At 39.3% G+C, this 19,917-nt stretch overlaps 2 protein-coding genes and 1 non-coding gene across 5 annotated transcripts; 2 read left to right on the forward strand and 1 right to left on the reverse strand.

The window, feature by feature from the left end:
- The first annotated feature begins 7,248 nt into the window (after nt 1-7,248).
- LOC121811396 (protein NETWORKED 4A-like) lies at nt 7,249-8,766 on the forward strand. Its single transcript, XM_042212248.1, has one exon. The coding sequence runs from the start codon at nt 7,327-7,329 to the stop codon at nt 8,461-8,463; it is 1,137 nt and encodes a 378-aa protein (XP_042068182.1). The 5' UTR covers nt 7,249-7,326; the 3' UTR covers nt 8,464-8,766.
- Nucleotides 8,744-16,936, reverse strand: LOC121811395 (ATP-dependent RNA helicase DBP2-like). Of its 3 annotated transcripts, XM_042212247.1 has the most exons (16): nt 16,566-16,699; nt 15,847-15,983; nt 15,662-15,754; nt 15,401-15,565; nt 15,198-15,293; nt 14,550-14,624; nt 14,268-14,429; nt 13,310-13,390; nt 13,032-13,130; nt 11,862-11,957; nt 10,553-10,684; nt 9,956-10,030; nt 9,569-9,658; nt 9,405-9,479; nt 9,102-9,298; nt 8,744-9,015 (listed from the first exon to the last, which is right to left on the reverse strand). In XM_042212247.1, the coding sequence occupies exons 2-15, from the start codon at nt 15,877-15,879 to the stop codon at nt 9,122-9,124; spliced, it is 1,449 nt and encodes a 482-aa protein (XP_042068181.1). In that variant the 5' UTR covers nt 15,880-15,983; nt 16,566-16,699; the 3' UTR covers nt 8,744-9,015; nt 9,102-9,121. The 3 variants fall into 3 exon arrangements, with proteins under 3 accessions (XP_042068181.1, XP_042068179.1, XP_042068180.1); XM_042212245.1 differs by lacking the exon at nt 15,847-15,983 and having other exon boundaries at nt 16,566-16,936; XM_042212246.1 differs by lacking the exon at nt 15,847-15,983 and having other exon boundaries at nt 9,086-9,298; nt 16,566-16,936.
- A 2,566-nt stretch (nt 16,937-19,502) lies between these two features.
- Nucleotides 19,503-19,576, forward strand: TRNAI-AAU. The gene has a single exon. It is a non-coding gene; the product is annotated as a tRNA-Ile (tRNA).
- The last annotated feature ends 341 nt before the right edge of the window (nt 19,577-19,917 follow it).

Here is a 19,917-nt window from a genome sequence, read left to right on the forward strand (position 1 = left end):
ACTTGAAGTCCCTCCACGTGCGGATAGAATCCGGAGGCAACCTCAATAGCCACGTATTAGATTCCCCCTTCAAGGTGAACGGAATCGCTCGTAGGTGATAATCCTCCTCTGTTGCATCATTCGGCCTCTTCTGAATACCACAAAATTTACTGAATTCATTTAAGAACTCATACGGGCACTCATTTCTACGCCCAGAGAACGTCGGCAAGATGCCGAGTACGTTTGTCTTGATCTCGATAGCCCTCTGGCGTGGATTCATCACTATAGCTTGAGCTGGTTCTCCATCTAAATGGGCAGTTAGAGAGCCGATTTCTGGATCCGGGTCTACCACCTGCGCCATGACTACTTCCTCTGCTTCCCCTGTTTCTGACTCTGTTTTTGATTCGGGTGGTGATTCTGAATCTTTGCGTCCTGATGACGTCCAAGATTCGTCGCTAGTGGATTCACTCGGAAACGGATCCCCCGTGGTGAACCCTGATCTGGTGGTCACAGTAGAGACTGTATCTTTACCCCACCAATCAAACTGGCCGTGTTTCCACCCAGATGAGTTGCTCCAGTAGGTAGATCTTGAGCCTCTGCTCATAAACTGCAAACAAAAGAAAAAGAAAACAAATCAAAACTATTTACACCGCAGACTCTGAACACTAACACTAAGCACGCCATCCATCCCCGGCAACGGCGCCATTTGAAGTTTGAGGATGTAATCGCTCGACTCTAATGTCGAATGACTAGACTCAGGAGTAAGCGAGTGTGCACATATGAGAATTAATGCAAAGCTCGGTCCAGACACAACGCTCCTTAAATCCGCTGGATCACTGGGTCCAGGAACTCTAGAGAACTACAGTGTTTTTATCGTTGGACACACTCGACTCCTCTTCAAAAATAAATCCCTCAACCCGAATGCTATGAATTAGTATAGAGAAGTGGGGTCAATCCCACAGAAATGGATTCGCAAAGTAGTGCTAAGAGACTATGGGAACAAACGGCTGCTGCCACACAAAGGGGTTGAGATTTAAACTACCACTAGATTTAGGCAAGAAATGTAAACGCTAGACCTAGGACACATAAAACTTACTGGAGTCAAACATCAATACCGACAGACCCAATTACCCCCTAGACTGAGTAAACGACTTCCTAATCTAGCTAAACAGTAAGCAACTAACAGTGGGGACCATCTTTCCAAAAATAGTAAGTACGGTAAAAAGCTGCAGATAACAAACCCATGCTCCAGCTAACTACGACATGCACCTTCGCAACTAAATTAAACTCGCAGATGAAGAAAACAGAGCACACTCCTAAATTCAAACAGAATATAAAGATTTGGACTCCGGAAACTAGCTATGAATCGGAAATACATCAGATCTACGTAAACTAGGCGAAATGAAATGAAAACATGTAAGCTAGGCATAAAATTAAAACACTCCTGCTCAGAATTACTTCAGACGCTCAATCCACTCCGGATCCAAGCCATCCGAACTCAACAACCAACAAAATCAACTCCATAACTCCGATTCTCACAGATCTGCTCCGATCAACTCCAGATTCCACAATCACAAACAACTCCACAACATCAGCAAAACAAAACCCCGATTCATCCACAAACAAACTCCATTCTCCCAGATCTCACCGTTAACCTGCAGTAATCCAGAAAATAACCACGAAAACAACCAACTCCAACAATCCAACTCCAAAATTCAAGTAAACATAATCAATCATCAAAAGTCATCACGATCTACGTAAGCGAAAACGAAACTTGCATAAAAGTAGAGAAATATCCAGAAACAAAAGAGGACCGAGCTTCGAACAGCGAAGCTCGGCGAATTCAGCAGAAACGAAAAGAAAACAGAAATAAATTGTTTCTTCACCCCAGAGAAGGACGGTGTTACAACCACAACACTATCGGAAAGCTAAATATGAACCCCAGCGCGAATTAAAACCAAGTATGTGAAAAGCGAACTTAGCAACAGGCTGTTCGTGAGGCCTCCACCGAGAAGGTCCCTCCAGCTTGCATGCTTCTTCCTTTTATAGATGCGGACATAGCCTCCTAGAGTCTTCGTAGAAATCCCTATTCTACCCTTCAACTCCGAGGCTTCCTCCGTCAAGCAATTTCTTTCATAATGTCCGCTCTTTCGCCAGTTTCCTAGGACTATACAAGCGTCCTCTTCTTTTCCTGGATCTAGCGAAAACCTTCACATACCTGGCTTAAAACATGCGTTAGACCCAGTAATTTCACGAAATAAAACCCCTAGACCGATGCATGAAATTAGCCTTATCAAACCCGTATTTACATCCATCGTAACCGGGAGGAAGCCGCCGCAAGGTTAGTACGCGACTACTTCTACGATAACCCGGTTTGGGGAGATACGTACTTCTGTCGCCGTTTCCGCATGGGGAAACCGTTATTTCTCCACATCGTGAATACTTTGGCAGCCCGGGAAGAGTTCTTCCAGGAAGGGTTCGACGCGGTCGGCCTTCCCAGCCACACGACGCTGCAGAAATGTACTGCAGCAATCCGCCAGCTTGCGACTGGACAAACGGCCGACATGTTCGACGAATACCTCCACATCGGAGACAGCATTGGGCGAATGTGCTTGCTCAAATTCTGCCAAGGCGTCCGGGCAGCCTTCACCGACGAATTTCTCCGGAGGCCAAGCACGACCGATTGTCAGTTCCTGCTCAACCTTCACGAAACAGTGCACGGATTCCCCGGGATGCTCGGCAGCGTCGATTACATGCACTGGCAATGGAAGAATTGTCCGGTGGCGTGGAAGGGGTCCTACACGAGCGGCCACAAAGGCACCCACCCAACCGTTATACTCGAGGTCGTTGCCGACTACCGCCTTTGGATCTGGCATGCGTACTTCGGGGTCCTCGGGTCGAACAACGACGTAAACGTGCTCCAACAGTCCGACCTCTTGACCGAAGTTTTGGATGGTAAAGCGCCGGCGATCAACTTCGTCGCCAACAACCGGCTTTATAAAATGGGGTACTATCTCGCCGATGGCATCTACCCGAAGTGGCCTACCTTCGTGAAGACGTGCAGTGGGTCTACGAACCCAAAGCATGCTCTTTTTGCGCAGAAGCAGGAGGCTGCTCGCAAGGATGTGGAGATGGCGTTCGGGGTTCTCCAATCGCGCTTCAACATCATCAAAGCCCCCGCTCGTACGTGGTTCATGGAGAACATGGTCGACATCATGTAAACGTGCATAATCTTGCACAACATGATTGTCCAAAACGAAGGACCCGAGGCGGGAAATTGGTTCGACCCCGAATCCCCCGGAAGCTCAACCGCAAGTAGTCCCCCTCGAAGTGGAGCGCATCCGTCTATACAAGAACGGTTATCTGTTCGTGCAAGGACACGCGACTCTAGCGCTCACACCCAACTTCAACAGGATCTAATTGAGCACATTTGGACAAACTTTGGCGGATGAAATTATTAAAATTGTGTACTTTTTTTTTTAGGATTTTAATTGTGTGCTTTTTAATTTTTTTAAGTTTAAGTTGTAACTTTGTTTTAATGTTGTGTGTTTTTTAATAAAGTGTGTGTATTTTTTTATTAAAGTGTGTTTTTTTAATTGAATTGAGTTGGAAATAAAAATAAAAAAATGAAATTGAATGAATAGTAATTTAAGGAACGGTTAAGAAACGGTTAAGGAACGGAGGGTTGCAGGTTCCGTTCCTTAGTTAAGGAATGGAGTAAAATAGTACAGTGGGGCCCTCAAATAGTAGTTTAAGGAACGGTTTAGGAACGGTATAGGAACAGCGTTGTGGATGGCCTAAGTGATGTTTTATAAAATGTTGGAGGCAGTCCTTACCGATGCTCAAGTGCTACTGAATGAAATATGGAAATTTGTGGTGCTTTCACATTTGAAATCAAAGTAAACTCAAAGGACAGACTCGTACACATCTATTTTGATAGAAGAATTGAAATAGTGTTGCACGTATTATTATTATTCAATTTTTTATAATAATAGAACAACCATTTTTAGCCTTATTTCAGCGGGCCTTTGTCCATTGAGTAGACCACATAGAAAATTTAACCAATAAATCAAACAATAGATTGAGACATTAAATACACTCTAAATTAATGTGCCTATCTACCAATTCAAGCACACCTTTATGGTGATATTTTTCATTTGACACCCGGTACTCAATGGGTACATCCACGCCAATGACCACCTTTAGTCATTACTAATGACCTTAGGAAAAATTGCTTAGAATGACATATGCATTAGCTTAACAATGTATGTGCTTCTTTCATAATTGATGTCACCCTTCATTTTATAGTTTGTCTCATAAAAGTTGTCATATTTCCTTTTCTGGAAAAATTTTTCTCTCACATTAATATAAATATATTTTTTTTTCTCTCCATTTAAAACACAAAACATCTCATAAAATTTCATGACATTATCCAAGTGCGCCATTTACTATAGAACGGAAGGAGTATGTTATCTATCATAATCTAAAGTGTCAGTTTAATGAAAAGACTTATTTGCCCTTTTTAGCGGGAAATTGTGAATCTATTTTGTTTGCCATTTTGGTCATTTTACGAAATGACAACCATTGGATAGAAAAAAGGCAGCTCATATGGAGCAATAGTGGCTTCTAAAATAGTCCAACCAAATGCAAACTTCTTGAAGAAGATTTGAAACACTTTTAAATATATGGACTAGAATCTGCATTTTGTGAACTAATTTTGTGATTGCAGTATAGCAGGTTTGGTTCTGCTTGGAATCCGGCGACAGCTGGCGGGTGAGGCGACGAGAAGATGCCGGAGATGAAGGGAAGCGGCGACGCTGCTGCTGTGCTGGATGGGTTACTGCGGCGGCGATGGTGCAGGAGGGTCGACGGCGGTGGAAGCGGAATAATGAGAAGGAGAGCCGACGGCGGTGGCGGCTAGACTCGCACGCCGGCAAGCCCGATACCTGAGAGTTACGAGATAGAGGGGTTGGTGACCGGCGACGGCGGTTGGGTGGCGTGGAGGAGTCCACAAGCCGGTGGCCAAGAGGTGGAACCGCGAGAAGGAGAGAAAGGCGGCGACCATGGCAAGTAAGGCAGCAGCGCCGCGGGGGAGGAATGCGCGACGGACCGGCGGGTAAGGTGGCGCGACAGGCGGGACGAGCGGTGAGGCTGTGTGGAAGGAGAGCCGGCGAGGAAGAAGGAGCGGTGCTCTTTGAAACACTTTTAAATAGATGGACTAGAATCTGCATTTTGTGGACTAATTTTGTGATTGCGGTATAGCAGGTTTGGTTCTGCTTGGAATCCGGCGACAGCCGGCGGGTGAGGCGACGAGAGAGATGCCGGAGATGAAGGCAAGCGGCGACGCTGTTGCTGTGCTGGATGGGTTACGGCGGCGGCGGAAACGGAATAAAGAGAAGGAGAGCCGACGGCGGTAGCGGCTGGACTCGCACGCCGGCAAGCCCGATACCTGAGAGTTACGAGAGAGATGGGTTGGTGACTGGCGACGGCGGTTGGGTGGCGTGGAGGAGTCCACAAGCCGGTGGCCAAGAGGTGGAACCGCGAGAAGGAGAGAAAGGCGGTGACCATGGCAAGTAAGGCAGCAGCGCTGTGAGGGAGGAATGAGCGACGGACCGGCGGGTAAGGTGGCGCGACAGGCGGGACGAGCGGCGAGGCTGTGTGGAAGGAGAGCCGGCGAGGAAGAAGGAGCGGTGCTCTGGCCGGGGAGATGATTTTCGCCGCCGGTTAAGGAGGAGGAAGAAGGAGGGAGGGAGAGAGAAAATTGAGAGAGATGGAGGTGTCGCATGTTGCATTAGGGTTTTAGAATATTATTAATTTATTGTATATTGTTTGAAATTTTTGTTTAATATTTAGTAGGCTTTTAGTACTTCTTATAAAACTATGTAATCAATTTAGTAGGCTTTTAGGGATGCCACTTTTAGGATGCGGGTTTATTAATTTATGTATTCCATAATTTTTGGGCTTTATTTTGGGTATTAATGTACTACTTGGGTATTATATTGAGATTTAAATATATATTTAATATTTAAAAGTTTCAATTTGGGTGTTTTGCTTGATTATGTCGTAAATTAGTAGGTTCTTATTTTGACTTTTGATTTTTGGATTATGTTTACTACGGAGTATGTATTTTAAAAATTAAATTCTTTGTAATGAAATAAATAAATTTAACATTAATTTATTACATATTTTTTATAACCCTTTAGTATATTAAAACTATCCTATGCAATATAAAATAGTAAAATTTATTATTTATTTTTAATATTTATGGATATATATCTACAGTTAAATTTAGTATACATAATTCTAATTGAGTTGATTTTATTTTATCTATTATAAATAATTACTATGTAGATCAAACTCTACAACCATTCAGTAAGAAGCAATACCTTCTCTAATTTGTTTTCATTTTTTTTTATTTCTATTAAGCTCTACAAGTTTATTGGTAGTAAGGCTATTCCATGTAAAAAAGTTGCATTGACCCACCGGATATTTAATTAAGGAAAGAAATAGGGAAAAACAATGAGAGAAATAGAATTAGAGTACTACGTGTTTAAAATTCTACCAGCATACTGCTTTTCATATGATAGTGGTTACGTTTAACCATAGCAACCCCCGCTACGTTATAGTATAACACAACAGAGGATTCTCCCCATCTTATACGTGTTTTTATTGAATGTGTCTTTGTTATATATCTCTCATAAAACAAACGTCTATTAAATTTAGATGTTTGTGTAGTGTTTTTTGTCATTTGTCACTTTGTGTGTATTTGTGCATTTTGTATATGCATTTTGTTTTTGTGCGTACTAATGTAATAGTTGGGTTAAAGATATAGCCATACATGGTTTATGGTTTTATATATTCATTTATTTTGTATTTATAATTTGAAACATTTATGTCCGGTGCATAGCACGGGTGTTAATACTAGTAGTCCTAGTGACCATCATTTGGGTGAAACTTCGTTTGCTTTGACGAAAGCCTAATTATATAGGCATTTCTGTCAACTTTGTAGTAACGCCATGCATCAAACGATTGGGCATGTTAATCATAATTCATAGTAATAGCTTAAACTAGATTATTAATTCATTATTATTCAAAGTTGGCTTATAATTATGTTAATTACGAAAATAGAAACGTGGGAGTGGGACCCCTAAAATAGTGGCTTCTTAAATAGCATAAATCAAGTTGAGCCTCTCTTCTTAAAAAGGAAAACAGAGTTTGGTAATAACACTAATATGAATCTGACATATTCTCCGGAAAGTGTTATGTGAAAGGAGCTCCATTGCAAAAAATATTTGATTTCCATAACACTAATCTCGATCTACACAACCTGGTGATGAAATAATCATAATGTCGTCGAGAACGCCGTGCAGATCGCTGGTCCCGGACATGGATCACCACGTCAAGCGCATGCTCAAGCTCATCGATGAGGACGCCGACACCTTCACCAAAAAGGTCGAACTCTACTACCAGAGACGCCCCGAGCTCATCGCCCTCCTCGAGGATCTCTACCGGATGTACCGCTCCCTTGCCGAGCGCTACGACCATGTCACCGGCGACCTCAGGAAGACCATGCCTTCCGATCTCCAGTCTCAGTGCTCTGGGATCTCGGATCTCGGATCCGACCCGCCCTCCACCATGCCTTCTCCTGGGGCGAGCCGCGCCCCTGGATTCGACTTCTTTTTAGGCCATCACGGAAAGGAAGGGGATGATCAGTCCTCCATTTTGGAGTTTGGATCGGAATCTGACGATTCCCCTGTGAATTACTACTCGAGCATGCATAGCAACGATGACGAGGTGGCGAAAGAGAGGAGCGCCGGCGGCAATGGCGAAGTTTTGGAGTCGGAGTGCAAGATTCTGACGCTTTGGGAGGAGCATCGCCTCACGCGCGAGAAGCTGCTGGAGTCGGAGCAGGAGGTGGCGCGGCTGCGGCAGGAGATCACGAGCAAGGGATTTCCGGCGCAGAATTTGCAGCATCATCTTAAAGTCATGCAGAAGGAGCTTTCCGACCTGAGAGAGAAGCTCGACGAAGAGAAGGATGAGACTGCGAAGCTGCATGAGACCATCGCGAAGTACAAGGCCGACGTTGCAGAGCTTGAGGCCGGGAAGGCGGAGATGGAGGAAAAGTATGGTTTGGAAATCGAGCGGTTGAAGGCGGAGATAGAGGAGCTGCAGGAGAAGGAGGAGACGGAGATGAACGAGAAAGATGATTGGATCGACCAGATGAGCAGCCATCTGCACCAGATGCAGGTGGAGCAAGTCGATCTGATGGTCGGAGCTGAAGGTGCGCGTAAGGTGGCGGAGGAGCTCCGGTTGAAGATTAAGGAGCTGGAGAGAGAGGTGGAGAAGAAGCAGCAGATCATAGCGGCGGGTGCAGAGGAGAAGCGCGAAGCCATAAGGCAGCTCTGCTTCTCTCTTGAGCATTATCGCAACGGCTACCATCGCCTCCGTGACGTCGTCATGGGGCAGAACGCGACTACATCTTAAGCTTACTTGTGTGATTTTTTCTCTGGTCTGTTGCAGTCGTCCTCTTGTTCATAAGTAGGTCTCTGGTCTAGGTGAGTCTTTTTGGCGTAGTTTGTGTCGAAATTCGTGTATCGTCCTCTTTTTCATGGTGTGTTTTTGCAATTCCAGACTATTGGAAAAAATAAAACCCAACTGTGTAGTTTTCAGATTGTGTAGCCTATGTAAGAAATGGCATACCTGCCATGCCTGTAGTGTAGGAAATCAACACAGATATCAGTGTGTGATTGATTGGCATATGGTATATACATAAGCCTGGTTTTATCATCTTCCTCACTTAAAACTGGATGCCCATTTATTGATATGCAGTTCTAGAAGAAAAAACGAGAAAATTCCTGGCTTTATTTACAAAATCGAAGATGGTGGCAGGTTAGTCAATCCAAAACAGGCGAGTTACATAAACACTGGTGAGGTACACCTCAGTGTACGAGACTATCTTCATTTCAGCACATTTTTGTAAGCAACGTTCCACATCACAGCACGAAGATGTCTTGAAGCAAAGAGAAGTTTTCCTTTCTGTCAATCGATGAAACAAGATTATGACTAGAAAACAGAAACAAGGACGAGGAAAGCATTAAAATTTGACCTAAAGCTCTAGTGACCTTTAGGACCGGTCATCTTCTCAGTCATCCCAGGCGTCGTCCGCAGAGCCCTCTTTCCTGCCTACTGCAGGGACCATCATATGCCTGTATTTGTCCTCCACATTTATTGCCGTTGAACCCACCATTGACAGTTTTGATAGTGTAAGCTTTGAATCTTTTGAAGCAGCTATAGCTTCTCTCTCCTTTCTTCTTGCAGTCTGATAAATTCATATACATACTATTATAAGGTTTTCATTCTCATTCTAATTATTTTGGGAGCTGCCTCTTTAAAGGAGATTTTACAAGTAAAATGGAAGTACTTACCTTTCCAGTGGCGAAAGTTAAGGAATTACCAGACTCGACATCTTGGATTGCTTTCTTTATTTGAGCTACAAGAAACTGTAACCAATGCTCACGTAAGAAACACTAAAAAGAAATAATTATAATTCAGCAATTGAGATGCAAAAGACAGAAGACAATCGCCTTACCATGTCACGATCAGTATAAAACGATGTAGCTTGGCCCGTTGATCCTGCACGACCAGTTCTTCCAATCCGGTGTACATAATCTTCCATGGTCTAAGTTTCATATCCCCAAAAATAAATTAGTCAAAATTTGGATCCCAGATTTTTAAGTTTGATCAATCAACCTAGACAGAAACAAGCTGGTTTATAGGTCCAAATTTCAACGTAGACAATTGTAGTTAGACACTTAGATGTCATTTGACAAGCTATGTATACTATAATGAGTATGAATTACTCTATAATGTTAATATACTGCTAAACTGGTAATCAACATATAATGCTTATGATAGCAATCCCCATATAAATTGGCAGGAGATGAGAAAGAGACTTCCATGCAGCATCTAGATTTACCTTTGGAAGATTCAAATTGATGACATGAGCAACCCCAGTAACGTCCAATCCCCGCGATGCAACATCTGTAGCAACCTGCAAATGATAACAAAAAGGTAACCGAAGGTTTTCAAAAGTCCAAGACAATGGAAAGATGATGCCAAATCAAAGTAATGTTATGGTGTTTCCACCACCGAACGCCATGCATAGCGCCATGGTGCCGCCATATCCGCTATTTGACAACATTGATTATCACATCTGAAGTAAAGAAACAACTATTGCTCCAGAACATTTGATCTATATACCAATTAGGATCAAGCCTCAGACACTGCTAGATGCAAAATATGCTAATTCTTTGATGGGTGAAAGCTGCATCTATATTTCATAATATATGACAATACTTCATTGAGATGATCCAGTTCACCTTTTTAAACAAGTTAAGATTAATAAGTGAAAAAAAATTACAACAGAGACAATGGTTTTGATCAAGTTGTTTCCATGTAACCAACCAAAGGTTTGTGAAGCAATTCAGGGAACATAACAAGATGCAAAACTAACCAAGACAAGACCAAATTAATTAAAATAGTCAACAAATAGAGGGCAGTTCCTACAAATTACCAGAATCCTAGTAGGACCATGTCTAAAATCATGGAGAGCAGCCTCCCTCTCACTTTGACTACGACCACCATGAAGAGAAGCTGCTTGCAGACCTTGTTGAATCAATGCGTCAGCGACTTCATCACATCTGCTCTGAAAGAACATATCCATATGCAACATTTTGAGCATACAGCGGAGAGAAAAAATCAGGAGGGGGGCAGGAGTTAATTGAAATGAAAGTTTATCTACAATGCTATGCTAAGATGACTGCATTATACAAATGAATAGCAGTAAGGAGAAATATCCAATTATTGCACTGTTCAGACAACTAGCCAGCAAGAACTGAAATTTTAAATCATTATAAGTCATTAAAATGTTTGGGGACAATCTAACCTCACAGTTGTATGAGACTCAATGCTTACTAATTACAGTATTTTGTGACAGTTACAGAGAGGATACCACTAAATAATAATATTCTCTAGTTTAGTTTAACAAGCATCAGAGCCATCACAAAAAAAGGATCATGGCATTCTAACAGGTTGACCTTTTGCAGAAATTGAAGAAGTGCAGCAGTTGCTCAGTCAGATATTTTTAACTTCAATGTCAACTTCTAGAAGAGCATGCGCCAGAGTTCAATTTTGAATGTAAAAAGGGAGTTTGCCAAGATATCTGTGTGACAAGCCGTGATGTTGTTCAATGCTTTCAGATGTAATCACGTAATAGTTAATCACGCTGATTAACAAGTAGAACTAGTGGCTAGTTAAGGTCAAGATGACTTACTAAAAACTTTCTTATTGCCCATATGAAATTTGTTTTAAAATGTGTTTTTTGTAACTAAACGTTCAGATGTACACACAGACCAGACAAAAAATTGATGCGAATTCCTCTGTTACAAGCTGAAAAAAAGATAAATGCACAATTTATAGCATTTCTCTTTTTCATATACAACTAGAAGCAAATTCATAGTCATGGTCCCAATATATGTTAATCATTTGCAAGTAGAGAATTAATATCTTTGGAAATGAAGTTTTGGTTAAGTTCTTCAATCCATCAATGTCTAAGTTGTCAGCATAGAAGTCCAGAAGTACCAAATATTAGAAGCATAAAAGGATGAATAGATCATTAATATAACCAATGGCCGGTGGCCGCACTTCAAAGGAAATGTAAGTAATATAGCAATGAGCATAGATGTGACTTGGGATCACATCAGAATTTAAACTAGAGTTACAATAACTCTAAATGGAGATTATGAGATTATAAAAGTCACCGCACAAGGAATGGTGGGTCAGGAAGAGTAATGTCAATTGCATGCGGGCATTGATTGTCGTACCTTCCGTTCCACAAAAACGATGGTCAAGGGGAATGAGTGGCTACACTTTTGAGATTGGGCAGCTGCCTCAACAAGCATATCTAGCAGCCTGTCAATCTTCATACCATAAACAGATATTAATGAGTTGAATCACACAAATATTTGCCAATAAATACAAAGTTTCATTTACCCACTATTAAACCTGATATTTCACATCTACAAAAAAAAGGAACTAACACAGAAGTCCAGCCATATGCCATACTTATTAAAATACTTGATTTCATTGTAAGTATGATACATATATATAGTACTCCCCCGGTCCCATAAATAACGTGCCCAAAGAAATTTAGTGTTGTTTGTTTTGTTAAAAGAGAAAGGGTCCTACTTTAGTGCTGTTTGTATTGTGAATGGGGAAAGAATCTCACTTTAAGGGTATTGTTATACAAAGTGATTGTATATAAATTGTGATAGTAAGGGTAATATTGAAACAATTTGTGGTGGGTTAATGTGCAAAAAAGGGAAGTAGAGAAAAAGGCATGTTTTTATGGAACGGGTGAAAAAGGATACTAGGCATGTTTTTATGGGACAGGGGGAGTATATTTTATCATCATAAAAAACATGAGCCCGACCCAGACTTTTGTGGATACCTCTCCCTGCCAAAACAAAATGCTTAAGGTTCTATATCTTATCAAGAGAGCACATTTCAGAGCATAAGGTAGGTCATGTTTTTATTTGGAGACCTAAAAGAGCAGTGGGTGCAGGTGCTCGTATATCTTACATGGGAACAACATTACCAGTGAATCATCACTGGAACAATATATTGAAAAAAATTAATTTGAGGGAACCTATCCATGTCCAATATATGGCCATTCTTAAGGTGATCAATGGTAGTTTTCTGTCAAGATTTAACGGTTTATGCAGTTGACTTTTATTGTTATTTTGATTTGGATAAGTAAATGTTGTTCCACCGGTTTAGACATATTTGTGCTTGATTTTCACATTTTCACTCCACTGATTGCTCACCAAATGAACAAATTCATAAAAACTAGGCTGAAGCAAATAATAAGATATCATTTAGAAAGTAAGGATAGAAGGTTCTGCTAAGATATTTGACTGCGTACAACACTAAAAACGTAAAATTCTGCTTAGCAGCATAATAAGTTCATCAATTGAGTGCAAACAGAGATATACCTTCTCATTTTCTGGTACCTTCTCCAAAACTTGGGATACATTTGCTGTTGGGCTGCTGACTTTTCCAACTTTTATCCGTACTGGATCTGTGAAGTATTCCTAAAATTTGCACACAAGAAAAAGGCCGTGAGTTTACATGTTTTGACCAAAACTTTACAACATTTTTCTTAAATTTATTTTTTCCCCCTGATTCAGTGCTGCAGGATTTATGAAGTTAGAGAATATACACAAGCAAAGTCTCAAATATTATACTTATCATCGTCCAAGTGAAATCTAACCTGTGCTAACTCTTCAATCTCAACTGGCATTGTAGCACTGAAGAGCAAAGTTTGATGCTTCTTGGGAATATTTTGCATCACCTTAAACAACATAATCAAAAAGCAGGAAATGTTTAAGTTTAGAACACAATATGCACTTTTTTACAGGACTATAGAATTGCAACAAAGAATAAACATGTTTCTATTGCATGATTAAAAAAAAGTGTGGTAGCCAGAGTAAAAAGTACCAAAGGGAGCAGAGGGAAATTAACAACTATCAACAGATTGAACAACATGGTTCAGTTCAACGAAACCTATGTACAAGGTGATAAATTCAAATAACTAAAAACCAATGGAAATATTTTCAATTAATATCCTCTTCTTCACTTTCTAAATCTTGTAATAAACTGCTAATGGAGTATTTGATAAACCCAATTATAGCTTCCACATAGAGAGAGAGAGAGATAATGCTACTGGTTGACACAGTGGACACCAAAATTATAGTGCCTTTATTAGGTGAGGGTCCAGCAAAAGAAAATTGGAGCAAAATGTTTGATCCAAGCTTTTGGAAACTAAATGATCAAGTCTTTTCTTTTTTCCAACTGCTCCTGGTAATTGGTAGAGCTCATGAATCATGATGATTATGTGCAAGAGTATGAGCAAAAAACTATGTTTCAGCTGCCAGCTTTAAAGATGTTTGATACTGATTACAGGCTTTATTGAAGCTTCAATATACACCATGAAACCAATTATACATCAGTTAAAATCCAGTAATAACAACTGATGATGACATTACAAATTTACATTTACAATACCAAAATATGGAAGTCCAAAACAATCATTTAATATCAATTTGAAATTGTAAGAGCTATTAGCTATGAACATAATAACATGGACTATGAAAGAGCCAAGCAAACTAAAAAACTCAAGAAACACGGGGAGGTGTGAGGGCGCTAGTAATTATATTTAGACATCATACCTCTCTTATCTGAGGCTCAAATCCCATGTCAAGCATCCTATCAGCTTCGTCCAGAATGACAAATGATATCCTCAATAAAGAAGTATTTCCCTGTTGAAGATGGTCAATAAATCTTCCAGGAGTAGCAACTACTATACTAACCCCAGCCCGCAGCTCAGACCTCTGTGGTTGCATTCATTAGCAGAAGGAAATCAAAATTACCAACAAACCAGATTAGATTCGTCAATAACAAAACAAAGAATAAGTTATCCAACATAACTAACACATTTCAAAATTAAATACCTGCTCAGAAATGTTTGTTCCACCCACAACAATTGCAGTTTTGAATGAGTCCAAAGATCGGCTGAAGGCTTTCACCTTGTAAGACAATATGCAGTGATCAACATAGTATCTAGTGCAAAGCGACATAAAACTTGCACTGAACAATTCATAAATGATGTCCAACTTCACAAAACTTAAGATCAGCTCTGTGCTAGAGCAAGAAAAGTTCCCATCTAGATCTACGCAAAAATAAATACGGTTAATATTGAAAAATAGATAAGAAACAAATTGCAAGGAGAAACAGGAAAAAAACATTTGACACGCATCACATTAAAGGCAAAGGATTTTGCTTCATTTTTAACAACTTTATTTTTCAATCCACCTAACTTCGAGAACAAAGGGGAAACCAAAATTCGTAAGTAAATTCCAGTGTCATTGTACATCAATTTAATAAAATAAGCCTTACTTTTCACATTTTAGTCATCTCCCATAATCTGCAATAAGGATAATATCATGAACCGTGACAAAGAGGAAATTTCAAGCAAAATAAATCATAAATAGCATTACAAATACAAGATTACTTTACAGATGACAGATCTTGTAAGAAACCAGAAAAATTTAATGCATATATCTTATACTACTACTTAAAAACAAAATATTAATCCTCACTTCTTTCTCTATTTGTTGAGCCAGCTCTCTGGTTGGGGCTAATACTAATGCCAAAGGTCCATCTCCACGCCGAATAGGAGGCTGGGCCAGGCAATGCTGAAAGAATAGTAATTAATCTAGATTAGGACATGGTATTGCAAGAAAAAAATTATAAGCTGCAAACAGAATTTAATTAAGAGATGAACATTGTGAAATATTTAAACCTGTATCATAGGTATGGTGAATGCAGCTGTTTTACCACTACCAGTTTCTGCACAACCCAAAAGATCCCTTCCACTTAGAGCAACTGGCATAGCCTGAGCTTGAATTGAAGTTGGGGTGGTATATCCATGAAATGCTATGTCTTTCATGGTGCTAGCATGCAAATTCTGCAGAGAGTGGAAGTGAGTACCTTCCGCAATTTGTACAAATGTGGAAGTGTGGGACAGCAAAGTAAATCATTCACTAAACCCACAAATCATTACCATGTCAGTAAAGGACTCAATAGGAGCTGGTGCAGGTTGTGAATCTGGTGGAACTGTAGCATCAACGTTAAGCCTCATGCAAACCTCCTCGACCTGAACATACAAATACATGGCACCAACTAAAAGATCCTTGACATAAATCTCACAGAATAATTAGCTAACCCTCATGTGACACTATTGCTTACAAAAGAGAAAAACCATTGTTTAATGAGCTCCATATTGTTCCATTTGGACCAAGGTTTAGCATATGAAAGCAACAAGGAAATCCAAAGCCACTGAGCCTAAGCAATACTGTCCTCCCCTTCCATGCAATATAATTTACCTTTTTCCAATTTAAAAATAAAATAAATAAGTTGGAAGCAAGAGAACTCTATATAAGAATAAAAATGCTAAATCGATGAATGCAATGACAGAGCTCACAATGAACATCAAGTGTGACAGCACTTCCTTGAATACTGAGTGAGCAGAAGCAAACTCGTGATTGATAATTTTGTTTTCTGATTTGATGTAAGGCATGCAGGAAATATATTTTTGGAGCAAAGCTGCCACCATCATGTACGTTTTATTTTCAATTAAGATCCTACATTTTTTACAGGCACCTGGTTAAGTACTTTGAGAGTATCAATTTTCATACTTATGAGCTGTATTGTCGACTAATCAGATGATTTAAGGTGTATGTGCATATAATGTCAACAATACTTATGAAGCATTCGCTGTGAGTCCTAGTTTACCAGTATGAGTCATCAAATGATCAAAACATAATAAGATTGAAAAAGGGGGAAACATCGAGTGTGATTCATACATAAACCAGTCAAACTTCTTAGCTCAAATTAACGTAGTACAACAATAAGACAAAATGATTTTATAAAATTAACAAACAGAAAAGTAGAGTCGGTTATCAAACCTGTTCCGCATTCAGCTGCATAACACGGTCGGACGGCTGCCAATGCGGAGCGACCGGCTCTGGAACCGATGAGGCGTAATTTCCGGAGCTCCGAGAACCGGCATTCCACAAATTAATTGAGTTGCCATTGTTATTGTTGCTTTTAGCGGAAGCAAATTGAGAGTAAGAGCCGTTGAGCTGCTTGGAGTGAAAATGATCGGAGTTGCCGTTTACTAGGGTTTTGGCGGCTGAGACGGGGTTGGCGGAAGAGTTTCTCAGGTGAGGAGGAACATACGACATCGCTGCAGGATAGGATGGATGAGTACGTGCACTGAGAGCAATGAGAGAGAGAGCTCAGCTCAAAATGGGTGGGGTTTTTGGAGTTGGGCTTTAGATTTTTGGGGCTGCTCAATGAGAGAGAGAGCTCAGCTCAAAATGGGTGGGGTTTTTGGAGTTGGGCTTTAGATTTTTGGGGCTGCTTTTCATTGGGCTATGAGCATCCCATCCGTGTTCTTGTCAAAGAGCACGCATGTGGGTCTGGACTCACTTTTATTACTTTTTTACTCTCTGCTTTTCCTCAAGAGCACAACACCCACATACATGCTCTTCCTCAAGGATATGCTCAAGAGTCTCACCATTCCATTATTTAATTTAAATACTTCAATTAATAAAAACATTTTCACAATATTAAAATACATTAAAAATACCCGTAATACTATTACAACTTACAAAAAAATTAAAAATTATATAATTAAAATTACATAATTAAATTCATAAAATTAAAAAAATTCACTACTCGTGGCCGAATTTCGCTCAAATAGATGATGAATGTGTATTTATAGATGATTTTGAGATTAAAATTTTTGTTTAAAATTTCAAAAAAACGGTAATGAAACGGCTATATTTTTTGGAATCTGATTTTTTTTTGGTATTATTTTCTATTTAAAAAAAATGAAAATGCCAACAGTCAATAGAAACGCGCCACGTCGCCCTGCTCAGCGGCACGAACGTGCTCGATGTATCGAGCAGAGCCGTGCTGTTGGCAAAAGCACAGCGGCGGACATGGGTGTGCCGTGCCAGCGGCACGGACGCCGTCCTTGCAGAAGAGCACCGCTGCGGATGCTCTTATACTTTATTTCACTATTAAAATGATTTGTATTTAAAGTTTAATTTTGTTTAATTGAAACTACATTTAACTGGTATAGTAGTATTAAAAAAAGGTGTATGATTGTATGAGTGTTTTGGCCTAGCAGTCGAGTGGTTAATGCTCGAGATCAATGGTCGGTCTTGGATTCAAGATCATCGTGGCGCGGTCTTTAAATATTTGTTGATTTAACAATAAAAAAATAGAGTATAATCATATTCATATGAAATGTATCTTAGATATGAAATGGATTAATGGAATCTGAGAAGATATCAAATTGGAATGGAGATCATCTTTTGGCTAAGGCATTTTTAAGTACCACGTCCATTTAAATGATGCAGACTTCTAAGTTATCTCTGGATTTGCATATTTAGACTGAACATAAGATAGATGATTTACGTGGAGAACAAAAGGGATAATCATCGGTTGAACTGAGCTGTATATCAAGGTGGCGTTCGGTTGGAAAGATAAAATTATAATGAGATTCAATATAGGATAAGATAAGATGAACTTTATCTTGGACTAAATTAGTATTACTAAATTTTATATTAATGTTTGGTTGAAGAGACTATGTCCAAGACACAATATTAATTAAAAATTATATTAATCAAACTAATATAAAAATTATCATTAATTAAGCTTATTTATTATAAAATTTACAACACAGTTTAAATCTATTCATTATCTGATACAGTAAATAAATATTAATTAAATATATAATCCAACAAAATATTAATAAAAAAACTTATTTAATTATTATGAAGTAGGGGTACAGGGTACTACATAAATAGTCGACAATACAACCCAGTAAATCTCATTCATGAAGAAGTGATAATATCCATTAAATTAATCATTATAACCTCATTGACCAAAAAAACAATTGTTAAAATAAAAAAAATCATTTAACAAAAAAAATTGCCAAAAAAGCAACCGCCAGAAGAGAGAGAAAGGGGGTGTATTACTGTAGAGACAAATTGGTTGAAGCCATAATTTTCACGAAGAAGAAGCGGCTGATCGAGTTCCTCTCCGCCACCATCGACGAGGAAGAGGGGAAGCCGATCGCGAAATCGTTCTGGCAATTCCGCCGCAGCAGCAGCATCAACTCCGATCCCGTCACCGCCAGTGATAGAAGAGAGAGAAAGGGATGGTAGAGACAAAATTAGACGGAGGGTGAAGGGTGAGATGGATAGTACGGGATTAAAGCCATAATTTTCACTCTTGATATGGGCTTTGTCGGGCCGTGACTCTGAGTTGCTGGCCGATGTTTGATGGATATTGAGCAACCGAACGGCAGATTCTATGCAATCCTTGCATTAGTTCGGTTAACCGAACGGCACCCAAGAGTATAAAAGTTTACTAATTAAATTGAGCATAATTATGACCATTATCGAGATGAAGTCCACCTCAAACTACTAACTTGATACTCTTTAAAGACACGAGATTTCACTAATATTTCGACCACGTGGACATGGTAGTTAAATTTATTAAGTAGTGAACAAAATATTGCGTCTAAATATGTTTAGTTGTCGGAATGTATTTTAATAATAAGATTGAGCATTTCTCACCAAGTATTTAAATTTAAAGCTGAAATTGTCAATAAAATCATCATAAAGCTAAACCTAAGAACATGAGTCATGACTAGCGTGTAAGATTGTTAAAATATATCATTTGATTTGTCATCCATGTATAACTATTGGAAATTTCACGCTTGAGTTATAAGTTTTGCAAAAAATATTGATTACCATCTTCATTTAACCATCAGCCGAATTAAATTCTTAATATAGTTAAATATATTAAATAAATAGTACATAATTGGCCTATTAGCTCAGTTGGTTAGAGCGTCGTGCTAATAACGCGAAGGTCGCAGGTTCGAAACCTGCATGGGCCATTTTTTATTTATACCAAATATTTTGGCTTCTAAAACCATCTTAATCTTTTTGACATAGTCACGAACAAATATCACCATTTATATACTACCTTTTATTTTGGCATAATTAATTCGACAAAAATACACTTATTTTTCACGCTAAATGGAGTTACTAAACATATCTCAAATATAGTGCAATAAGTTGACCCAAATTGAATTATCTCAAATAAGGCTAGATGGACTTACTAAACATATCACATACATCACATAAAAACAAACTCATACACATTAATCAAGAGTGTTTAAAGATAAAACAATATATACCAAATTAATTAAAAGTAAATCAAGCAAATCAAATTAAT

Source organism: Salvia splendens, chromosome 7, assembly GCF_004379255.2.
Source record: "Salvia splendens isolate huo1 chromosome 7, SspV2, whole genome shotgun sequence".
NCBI lineage: Eukaryota > Viridiplantae > Streptophyta > Magnoliopsida > Lamiales > Lamiaceae > Salvia > Salvia splendens.

Excerpts from the sequence above, each read along its gene's own strand:
- LOC121811396 (XM_042212248.1), top strand. The coding sequence starts at position 7,327 with ATGTCGTCGAGAACGCCGTGCAGATCGCTGGTCCCGGACATGGATCAC.
- LOC121811395 (XM_042212245.1), bottom strand. The coding sequence starts at position 16,844 with ATGTCGTATGTTCCTCCTCACCTGAGAAACTCTTCCGCCAACCCCGTC. Across the intron at positions 15,755-16,565 it reads TGCAGCTGAATGCGGAACAG|GTCGAGGAGGTTTGCATGAG; the intron begins GTTTGATAACCG and ends TTGTATGTTCAG. Across the intron at positions 13,391-14,267 it reads TTGAGCCTCAGATAAGAGAG|GTGATGCAAAATATTCCCAA; the intron begins GTATGATGTCTA and ends ATGTTGTTTAAG.